At 37.0% G+C, this 12365-nt stretch overlaps 1 protein-coding gene across 1 annotated transcript in view; it reads right to left on the bottom strand.

Moving 5' to 3' along the window:
- LOC109112126 (ephrin type-A receptor 3-like) overlaps nucleotides 1-12365 on the bottom strand; it is a 109503-nt gene that overhangs the window by 84291 nt on the left and 12847 nt on the right. Inside the window, exon 3 of the mRNA XM_042777815.1 lies at nucleotides 8042-8702. Coding sequence (XP_042633749.1) covers nucleotides 8042-8702 — 661 coding nt within the window. The remainder of the gene's footprint in view (nucleotides 1-8041; nucleotides 8703-12365) is intronic.

The raw sequence follows: 12365 nt of genomic DNA, 5'->3' as shown, positions 1-12365 counted from the left end.
TTATTATTATTATTGTTATTATTATTATTATTATTATTATTTCTTTTATTTTTTTGTATGGTTGTTAATTAATTGATTTGTTATATTTTGTTTTGGTAATTTAATTTTTATTTTGTATGGTTTAATTTAGTTTACACAGCATTATAATGTACAGTGTAAACAATGGATATTCATGTTGAAATTCACATTTTGAAATATTTTTAAATGTGTTTTTAAGTTTTATTAAATTGTGGAGGGTGTTATATATGTGTAAATTTTGGGTGACACGAGAATGCACAATTAATTATTCAATATTGACTGATACAAATAAATTGTAAAACATTAAAATCAGCTACAACCTATTTAGTACTGACAGAAGGCCCAGGCTTTGTTCATATTCAGAAGTCTCGCTCTACAAGACTTCCTTCAACATGACATATGCAAAGACAAATGTGCACTCTTCTATTCAGGTAAGAGATATGAGCTCAACAGAAACAAGCTCTATTTACCCGTCCTGAACACTTCAAACCAAGAGAGCAACAGCCTTATTTATCCAGCTGATATGAGAAGCTCGCAGCAACACAATAACTGACCTGAGAACAGACGGCTCTTATCAGATAGGCCTCCAACGCTGTGAATAAAGAACACTGAAAGAGGACTATGCTAATGAGAGCTCCCTTAAGATTGAAGACAACCTGAGCATGTTAATTAAAAAAAAGAAGCCACACAGCAGGGTGAACCACTCAGGAAGGACCACCGCCGATGGAGGTTAACAAGAACTCATCAGAGTTTCAGAAGATGGGCCATTCTGGTAAGACAGATGATACTGTAGATTTACTGTAAACTCATTAAGTGCAGCTTAGTATGTTTCAGACCGATTCAAATCACTAAATTCAACATCCGATCCAGCATTAAATATACATTAAGGAATCAATAATAAAAACAGCATTCAAGATGTGTGTTAAGCTAAACTTAGTAAATGATGGCCTTCTGTGTTGCATTGCTGTGAAGCTGCTGACGAATTCTCATAACACCTATTTAAAGGGATAGCTCACCCAAACGTTTAAATTCTCATTCAACCTTATGTCATACAAAATAACCCTTTTGTGAGTTTCTGAACAATATTCCGGCTACCCTTTCCAATACAATGAAAGTGAATGATAACCGCTGCTGTCAAGCAAAAAAAAACAAAAAAACACCTTAAACCATGAAAGTGGTCCAAACAACTCTATAGCTTTGCACAAAATGCAAACTTATTACTTACTGAAAATCTTTCATACTTCATTCATCATGAACTGGAAACAAATTGGGCAAAAAGCAAGTCTTTTTAATTAATCAGCTGATCCACTTCACAAAACCAGTCTGAACTACCTGCTCACAAATCAAACTAATTCAGTTCAACTCACTGACTCAAAAATCCAGTCACAGTTTATCTGAGGAGGAAGATCATTATTTATTTATACAACATAAAGTTTGCTCTATCCATCACTCAAAGCTACCATATAACTTCAGAATATTTGGAATATTGTATCATACTGGTTAGTCTTACTAACTGTAAGTTATACCAGTTTAAAAACAGGGTGAGAAAATAATGTGTACATTTTAATTTTGGGGTGAACTGAAATTTTAAAACAAAAAGATATGTTCAGTATAAGTGATAAACCATTATATTAATCTTTATTTAAAACTAAAAAAGGCTGTATAATTTGATGTCCTTTGTAGTTAAGTTGAAAGTTTGGCAGTGCACTATATCACAATCTACTCACCCGCCACATACACAGACAAGTTAACTTTCTGATAAATGCAGTTATACTCAAAAAGTGAATGAAAAACTAACTTTAAAAGATGTAACTATGAGGATTTTAATATTTTATGAGCAGAACGATACCGTCTGCGTCATCTGAGAAAACCACAGACAGAACATGCTACATCCAGAGGTCCCTATGGAAATGTACCAGCACTCTACCCTGCCTCGCTGCCCCGGCACAGAAGACAACACATTTATGCACGACTGTCAAAAAACGCAGTCTTGAACAAACATACGCTGATCGGCATTCAAATGGACTTCCTTGCTGACTTCCAAATGAGAAGTGTTGATGGGCAATACATAGCCAAGCCTAATTGAATGTCGTCATTTTCCATTATTTGTTGCCTTTTTTTAAATGAAAGCACTTATCCTTTTTTATTCACGTTTCTCAGAGACAGTTGGATTCATGAGTCCTAATGAATATTTAAACAGGGACCAGCAGCCTCATCTCCTGAGTGGTCTCTGAGCGTCGCTAGAGCCCTCGTCGGGAAGGAGGGGTGACCATTACCGAAACTCGACCACGGAACAGCTGAAGAAAAACACGGATATTACAAAAACAGCACTATGGAAAATGTCAGTAATTAGAGCTGACTGCCATTTCAGAGTCAGAGCAGGCCTGGCTAATGAGTCCATTAGCACCTACCTTGCATAAAGAAGACAAGCAAAAATGCCTCATTTTAATATATTAGCCTGCTGATAGTTTCACCACAGAGGCTATTCAGCGCAGCTGACACACTTTTCCGAGGGCTCTGACCTTTTGTTTGCTGAGCACGGGCTCCGAAGAGAGCGTGGATTCAGCTCTCATGGGCATAAACATTGGAGCAAGTGTGAGAAACCAACACCTTTTGCCTTCACTGTCTCATTGAGAATGTCAGCAGCTCGATGCTTTTTTTTTAGTTATTAACAGTGCTGGAGAGGTAACACAACTGCCCATGTGGGCATTAGTCAAGCAATGTTTCCAAATTTAGCCAGCACTCAAGTCCTCCAAACCTTTGAAAAGCTTGCTATTTTAGTGAACACTCATTTAACCTTGGCTCTCAATCAACAAGCTGTTTTTATTCCCCTGAATTTCACTCTGCTGTGAAATTTCATCAGATAAATGTAGAATTCCTTCCACTCCCACTTCTCTTTAAATACTCTAAGGGTCTTATTTTAATGATCTAAGCGCATGGTCTAAAGCGCATGGCGCAGGTGCACTCAGGGCGTGTCCGAATCCACTTTTGCTAATTTAACGATGGGAAAACAGTCGGTGCACCCAGGCACATGGTCCAAACGGGTTGTTCCTATTCGCCTAATGAGTAATGGGTGTTTTTTGGGCGTAACGTGCAATAAACCAATCAAAGTCTCATCTCCCATCCCCTTTAAAAGCCAGTTGTGTTCGCGCAATGGCGGGATTGCTATTTACATGGCAGAATGTAATTTTTCATTTGTAAAAATGTTTGTGTGCTGCTGCGCTTCCCTGTGTGTGTAATAAGCAAAGTGTACGCGCATTGTGCACGCGCTTATAGGTGCATATTACTAACGTGGTCTTTAAATAACAAAGAAAAAATATTGTGTCCGACTTTAGACAAGGTTTGAGATGGTCTATGGCGCAGTCTTTTTTCAGTTCCTCAAAATAGCTACGCGCCAACAATGCGCCATATGCAAGAATAGCATAGACAGCACAGTTGTTGTCCCCTCAACCATGTTTAAAGATTATGACCCGCCCAACTCGGAAACTCTTATTTTCGAATTTCCCAGTATTAAATACGACTTGAGAGGCGTTCATGTCTAATTATATTTGGCAAAATAATTAAAAAATACAACACTAAAAACTAAAATCAATCTTTTTAAATGTTACAAGTTAATTTAGGCACCACAGCATTATAATGTACAGTGTTAACAATGGATATACAGGTTGAAATTCGCATTTTGAAATATATTTAACAGTGTTATTAAATTATAAGATGATGGTCTAAATTTATCCCATTTAAATACCTGCATATTCAAACCTGATATGCATGTGAAATACACTAATTGAAAATAGTTTTGAAGAAGATTTCAGAGCTGCTGCAGAGGGAATTTATACATTTACAAGACTGTTTTATGTTTTTGAAAAAAGTATCTTATGCTTAGGAAGGCTGCATTCATTTGATCAAAATGGAATAAAATTATGAAATATTACTACAATTTAAAATAGCAATTATTATAACTAAAAAAAGAAAAGAAATAAAAATCTTGCTGACCATAGTTTATACCAATATATCTACTATAATAATATAGGGACTACTATTAATAAATTATTTGTTTATTTTATTTTATTTTATTATTTTTTATTTTATTTTATTTTATTTTATTGGTGCATTTTTATTTTTGGAGTTCGAAAGTCACTTAATCAGTTACTTTTGTCACATAATTTATCAGTTACTTTTGTTACTTTTTGCTAAACAACATCAAAATGAGTAAACAATGACTGCATTTTCAGTGAACTAAAGCCTTAAATGTAGTTGCTATGAAGCATCTTTACTTCTTCATTACTGGAAATGCTTTTCTATCTCCCACCACAACGATAAGACTCAACGCTAACCCAAAGTGGACTACGGCACAAAGCAATGGATCCAGGATTCCTAATACCACGCTAAGCTTTCCGATATCTGCTTGATGTCTGCCTGTCGATTAAACAACCATGTGCTGCTCTCCAAGGCAGCTATTGTACTACCAGCAAAATCCATTTCTAGAGAGTCTGTCAGCTTAATGCAGATGGAGGATCATTCGCAAATCCGCAATATAATCAGAGCTTAAAGGGATAACTCATGTACTAAATATGAAAAACCATCTGCCAGCCTTATTTGTCATGCAGTCGTTATAGTGAAAACGAAAAAAAGCCTGTGCTTAAACATACCCACACACATACAGCAATAATTCACTGCCTGAGATGAAGGACAAGGCTATATATTAGATGACCTCTGGCCTTGCGCTGCCAATAGACCTCCATGATTAGCCATTTTGTCATGCTGGCCTGCGGACCACCACACTGAGAAATAGCTCAACACAGTCAATCTCTAGGCTATTTATTGAGTTTTGCACTCTGTTAGCAAGGCCTTCAAGTGAGTTTTATTTCTCTTTTCCACTGACCTCTCCCATGATTGATTGAGTGATTGGACCGGAAAAGATACAGCTAGCTTTGTCTTGAATAAGGTTAATTGACTGGCTGAGAGCAATTCATTACACTGGCACGTTCTGATAAGATTATTTCTCAAAGAGTGACCGTTCCTCGACCTGCTGCATGTGAAAGAGGGAAGGTTTCAAAACAGTATTTTTGTGTTTTCTCGCATTTCATGAAATTCAAAGGCATAGATAGGGTTTGAAATTTAATACCATACTGCTATTTCTGTAATATCCAACAAAGAAAAGCTATGTAAGACACTGTATTTCACAATGTTCTCAATTTGACCATCCATTTCTAGAGTGAAAAATGCCCTGGATGTAATATCAACAGTGATTTCAAATTTATTTTATTATTATTTTTTTTTTTTTTTTTTATTGGATTTCCAATGAGATTGTTTTTTTATTTTTTTTATTTTTTTTTATATTAGATTGGTGTGAAATTATTATTATTTTTTTTATTATTATTTATTTATTTTTTTTTTATATCACATTTTCTTGCACGCCACGGTCAATTACAACGTCTGCATTGGTTAAATTACTTTTCAGTCATCACCTTCAGCAAATATGAAAACAACAGGAAAACAAAACCAAAATTATTTTAGAAATCCCAGCCAGGACACGTATTGGTAAAAGAGGAAGTATGCTCAACCTTAGGGTGACCAAACGTGCCATTTTCCCAGGACACGTCCTGGCCAGGATTTCTACATTGCCTAAAATATCCATGTTTTGGCTTTGGTTTCCTGTTTTCATACTTAATGAAGGTAATGATCGTTTGACCAATAACATGCATACATTGTACGTAATCGACCAATCGTGGGATCTACAGAGAATGGTCAAAGCGATGCAAATATGTGTACATATTAGTGTTCGACTTGAAGCAGCACTGAGCATACCGATCGGTGTATGACATTAAAGTACTTTGCATCACGGTACTTTGCGCAGCACAAACAAAGCCAAAACGTGGATATTTTAGGCAATATAGAAATCCTGGCCATGATGTGTCCTGGGTAAATGGCACGTTTGGTCACCCTAGTCAACCTAACTACTGAGAGTATGAAATTAGCACAAGCTAACGTAAAAAATATACATAGCAAAAGAGCTAAAAACACAGAATCAATATAGTTAACAGAAAAATGGTGAGGATATCTGTTTGCAAGTGGTGTGAAGTCTGCTAACGCTTCATCATGAAGGTGCTGTCATTAGCTCCTCAGCAGGTCCCTCTGTGTCGCTCTAGCCTACCCATTAGCAGACAACATGATGCCACTCAGCAGCCATTAGATGAGAAACAGCCAAATGCACAAGGAAAGAGAACAACAGCCCTGCGATTACACTCAGCCCATCATGCTTTCCTCGCTTCCACTCCACCTTCCACAGCCATCCGAGATCTCATAGTTAATAAAAGAAATGTGCACTTCATAACAATGCTACATGCAAATAAATAAAAATAAGTAGTAGTTTCAATCAACAAGAGGTTTGAGCCTGTGAGAGCTTGTGTGGGTTGCTAGATATTTCCTTTTTTATGTTCCGACATGTTTGCAGGGTACAACACACAAATCAAAACAGCAAAAGAGCAACATAAGATGAATTAGGAGCGATTGAAGCCAGTACGATCTCAGCAGATCAAATAAAAACAGTATGCAACTTAGCAACAGCTATGACTCAAAACATCTATTCGCCACCTAACCAAAAAGGCCTTTAACATTAGCTTACGTCAGGGACTACACTGAAGGCTCTAGAACTATTTGATTAATGGATTTGCTTAATAAAATAATGTTTTATTGAAAATGTATTATTGTATTTTGTAGTAAACATAAAAAAGGTTATCTTGTGAATACAGTGCTAAACAACACCCTTAAGCTGCATGGCCTCTCATACCTTATTGCTTCAGTATGAACCCAACAAATCAAAAAGATCTGAGGTTTGAGGTATTATTACACTAGCTTTAAATGAAGCAAAAAGCAAACAGATTTAAAAATAATTGAATTCAACAGCTGGCTTAGACTTCTTTGCAGACAACTTTTACAAACTCATCCAATGAGCACACACTCTTGAATAAAAGTTAGATTGTGTGCTGAAGGGATGCTGAAGTCTGTGGAATGCTATGTCTCAATAATTTGTATCCTGGAGCACAACTACCTTCCCCAACACAGGGAAACGAGGTACAGAGTGAATCTGAATGAGTCACTGAAGCCCTCAGCTACTTTCATTGCAAACTTATTTGCATTCGCTCACAAACACACACATACATGCTCACTTCTGAAGCAAACAAAGGGACTGCAACTGCTAAAAAACAGACTGCGCATATTTTCTGAGTTTCATCACTACAGAATGTGTCATATTATCCAATAAATTGCCCAGTAAAGCCAGAAAAACATGTATTTTATTATATTGTGACCCCAAAAAGCATTTGGACACTTTAGCCACAATTAAATGTCATTGCATTATGTAACAAAATATCAAGCCAAGCAGCATGAATTTCAAGGAAAGATGGCACACATTTGATGACTTCACACTTTCAAAAAAAAAAAAAAACAAACAAAAAAAACTTGAAACCATGCAAGTATTTGCAAAAGAAAAGAAAGGTTAGTTCTGATAGGTCTAACATCATTTGCAGATGCCACTCGGTATGATATTTCTATGTAATGCAATGACTTTTTAATAGGGATGCAGTGATATTAAAATTCTGTCCAATATCAATAAGGCGAAAATTGTCTTCATATTATGGCTGATGGCAGATATTAAAATTCTATACTATTTTGTCTAAATAAATCAAAAACAAAAATTCTTAAAACTAAAGTTATTTATTTTAAATGCAAGTGAATTTAATCATCACAACATTATAATATAAAATGGCTATATGTTTTGAGATTTGCTACAGATTACATTAAACATTGTTTTTAAATTATTAGTGTTTTTAAAGGCTACTTTCTGTGAGAGTTAAATGCAGAAAGAGCTTGCACAATTAAATATCTTATAAAATATTAAGTATAATATCAAGCAATAAAAAGTGTAACTTGAAAGTACATAAAGTGTCTAAATAATTATTAAGTCCACTGTATATCAAAAGTTGCCAATACAGGATTAAAAAATGCTGCATAGAAAACTCACGCTGACAGTAGTCCTTGTTCTCCTCAAAGCCTGGCTTGCAGACGCAGCGTCCAATGGGCACCAGCCATCCACCATCTCCACTGCAGTACATCCTCGGCGCCTCAAACTCCTCTGAGTTATTCACACAAGATCCCCTAACCTCCACCAAAGCTGAATCTCCTCCTGTCACCGTGTCGGGGAACTGGGCCAAATTCAGAACGGCAAGAGGACACTTCTTATAGAAGACCCTCAGGGACACCAAGGCGATGCAGGCTCCAACATCTTGGAAAGCCAAGTAGAAACCCTTCTTGCTCAAGTTACTGATGTCCCTCACTTCAGTGTTAAGTTTCATAACGCGATCACCCACGTCAGTCTGAGTGAAGCTCTCGTCGGCCGCAATAGTGTCGATCTTTATGTACTGGCTCTCCTTAATAAGCCATAGGTTGGGGTTGTTGGACTCATAGTAGTACATATTGAAAGTTTCTTTGCAGGTGCCAGGGACTCCAGGCAGACTGTTGCAGTCACGCAGGGTGAACTTAATCTCGATGTAAATGCGCTGCGCTCCATCTCGTGGGATGTGGCGTGTGCGTAGCCAGTTGTTCTGATTAGCCTCCATCACATTACACACCTGGTAGGAGCGCATGGGGGTGTTCCTCTCATCCATCACACTGATTTCCTCCCACTGCAACAGACAGACAACTGTTATGGTTGCAAAAATGTGCAGTTTTTCACAATTTTACTATGAACTGTGACATTTCTGTCTCATGTTTGTTTTGTGGTATAAACTTATTTTTGTTTTTGTTGAGTATATGTTTTTGTGTTATTTTCTGTTTTTGTGTGTGTGTGTGTGTGTGTGTGTGTGTGTGTGTGTGTGTGAGAGAGAGAGAGAGAGAGAGAGAGAGAGTATTATATATACACATAGCTTTTTATAATTATTTTCAAATGTATTTTTTAAAAATTGATTAAAAGAAACAGCAAAGATTTTTTAGTGTTACAGATGTGTTATACCTTTTAAACTTTCTATTCATCAAAGCAGCCTAAAAAAAATGCAATGCATTAACGCTTTAACAAAAATATTAACCAGCACAACTGTTTTCAACACTGATAAGAAGAAATGTTTCTGGAGCACTAAATCAGCATATTAGAATGATTTCTGAAGGACCATAAGACACTGAAGACTGGAGTAATGAATGCCAAATATTAAGTCTTCAAAAGGAATAAATTACTTTTTGAAAATTATTTAAAATTAAAAACAATTCCTTTAAACTAATAATTACTAAACTAATTTCACAATATTGCCTTTTTACTATATTTTTTATTAAATAAATGCAGCCTTGATGAGCATAATCATTTTTTTAAAATCAATTCTGAACTCAAGGCTTAAATATTGCATGCATATTATGTAAATATTTGTTATATCTTATTTCTACCGCATGTACATTTATGGAACACATAGTGAGCCTCAGCTAGTGCTGCTTGTGTGTGTGTGTGTGTGTGTGTGTGTGTGTGTGTGTGTGTGTGTGTGTGTGTGTGTGTGTGTGTCTCTAGTATAGACAGCAGTAGAAAGAGTATGTTTAAGGGACTCGTCTCCCATCATCTCTTGCCATCTGCTTCCACTTGTCTAAGGTTCCTTCACTTGGAACACTTCATGCATAAGTAACATTTCACTCCTTAAAGGGAGAGAAAATAAACCATCCAGGGAGTCTTAGAGGGGTGGGCAATTTTTTTAACGGCTGCTTCTCAAAAAAGATTCTGATTTGCTTTAATAAATTCTATTCCTTCTCTGTATAATTTGCAACAGAAATGAGCTGAAGGACCACCGGCTCAGTTCTAAGTGATTTTAGGGATTCATTCGAGCTTCTGATCAATCAGTGAGTAAAATACTAGACTTCAAATACTAAGAGCTCAGAAATTGTTGCTTGACCACTTGAGTTCCCCCTTGAAGACATTCCTCATCACTTTCGCTCAAGATTTCTTGAACAGTGCATGATGGGAGCAATCCACTGTGACTGCAAGAAGACAGGGAAAGTTATATTTGGTTCTTTTAAAGAGCACTGTGTTCTTTTGAAGGACTAGTTCACACAAAAATAAAAAGTCTGTCATCTTTCTACTCAACCTCATGCTGTTCCAAACCTGTAAGACTTGTTTTTTTTCATTAATTTCCAATTAAGGTAAATGTAGCCTGGAGCTTTCAAGCCTCAAAAAGGATGCAAAAACACCATAAAAGTATAATAAAAGTGATCAATAATGACTAGTGCAATTTTTTTGAAGCCATACAACAGCTTTGTCTGAGAAACGGGAAGTAGCTAATGTTAGAATCATCTACAAATGTTTCTTTTCATTCAAATCTTTTCAATGAATAGGTTTTTACAATTAATCTGAATGATTTGTTCATAAATCAAACCCACTGACTAAATGATCCACTTACCACAGTGAACAGATCCCTGGAGTAAATAACAACTATCAGTCTGTTCATCATACATCACTATCATAAGGCTTGAAAAACAGCATGCAAATCATTTAGACATGTATGATTTATAGTGCTTTTGTTTCCTTTATGAAGCTTTAAAGCTCCAGTCCTCAATAATTATAATGGAATGGCAAAGAGCAACCAATACATGAAATATCTCCCTTCGTGTTCCAAGGAAAAAGCAAAGTCAAATGGGTTTAGAAAGAAACAAGGGTAGAAAAAGATGATAGCATTTTAACTAATCCTTTAACAACCCTTAAAATGATTGGCAGCTGAATATGGGTGCACATTTAAGCAAATGGTCAAAGAGACAGAGTACATCAGAATGTCTCCAAAAGAGCCATTTTCCACATCAGCGCAATCAAGCGTTTGAAGTATTTTATACCATGCACAGCACAGTCTGGAGTGCACATCACTTTCTAGCTATGATGTCATAGCAACACAGAGAGCATTTATGACACATTGCCATTAGCTTATAGCTTTAAAAAAGTGATTGAGGCACGGGGGTCAATTGCTAGTGCAGTTTGGCTTTAAACTGAGCCAGATGCTGACTGGTGGGAATGGGCAAGCATTACACATCAAAGTGACACATCCACTGAATGTCTTGGGTATGTTCTTTCCCTTTGAGTGCAATAATTATGACATTTGAAGGAATATTTATACAGGGATAAAGGCAAGTTTATGCTATTCTGTTTATTTATTTTCAAAAGTTGGTCTGAACCCAACCACTACGGACAGTTTCTTTGGGAATGCATTGTCTGAATTCATGAAGTATTTTACCACAGATGGGTGGTTACACAAAAGTCTAGAGGGTTGTGTTACACACTCCAGATGTGTAAATACAATTTATTTACACATTTTAGTATGCCATGATAGGGCACAGGCATCTGAAAGGAAATTGGCCATGTGCAGTTGATATATTTGTGAACGGAGCTAGCTAACCTCTAGCAAAAGCACACACTGAAACGTTCATAAATCCTCCTACGTGCAAGCCAGTTCAACACACATTCACAATTGTTAAGCGAAAAACAGGTTATTTGGACAGGAGGTAAAGCTTAGCCACTCTCAATCAATGTAGCAGTCACAAGTGTGACGTGGGCGTCTAATTAGCGTCTCCAGCTGGCCGCTTCCCCTAGAGTCTCGTCTGAAATACCTTAACTCCATTCCCCAGTCACCCTTCACAGGGTCTGACCGCTTTGAAGCCAAGCAAATATGTCAATTCAGGGGGTCTGCTTAGCCCTTCATTGGCTTAATTTAATTGCTGGCCCACAATCATCTGGTAGTTTAAGATACTTAAGTGCAATTGACTTTAAATCCCTAAAAGAATCACTGTTTTTTTGGGCAGAAGGCCTCTTTTGGAGGACATGTTATTAGAGTTACCTGTTTTCTATCACTCCAGGTGAATTACTCCCTTCTATTTTAGTAACAGACACACACACATACCCTAAATGACTGTGGCCATTTGATAGCTGATCCAAAACAAACCTTCCACATATGGGACAGGGAAAGCTTTATTAGTCTTGACCTGCGAAGGTCAAGTGGCAGTCGATTGAGTCAGTAAGGTAAATATCCAGCGGAGGTGAAGCAGCCACTTTGGGAACACGCCGACTTTCCTGTGAGCTGCTCCACAACGGTGCACCATTTGTGGGTTTAGCGGGTCACAGGTCGCTGCGATAATCCTCAAGTATGAAATGCAAGCCGCAGCTGTGAGATCTGATTTAGCCTTACAGTTCACTCCCATTAAATAACTGCCATACCAGCAAAACAAAGAGACTCCTACTATCACTAAATCTAAGGTAAACACAGCACGAGGACAGGGAGGAATGTTCTCTGAAGAGTTTAACAGACGTCATGTGGAAACAGGCCAATTGGAAG

Source organism: Cyprinus carpio, chromosome A2, assembly GCF_018340385.1.
Source record: "Cyprinus carpio isolate SPL01 chromosome A2, ASM1834038v1, whole genome shotgun sequence".
NCBI classification, from domain to species: Eukaryota; Metazoa; Chordata; class Actinopteri; order Cypriniformes; family Cyprinidae; genus Cyprinus; species Cyprinus carpio.
Note: the sequence above shows the minus strand (reverse complement) of the source record. Positions and strands in the feature narration are given on the sequence as shown.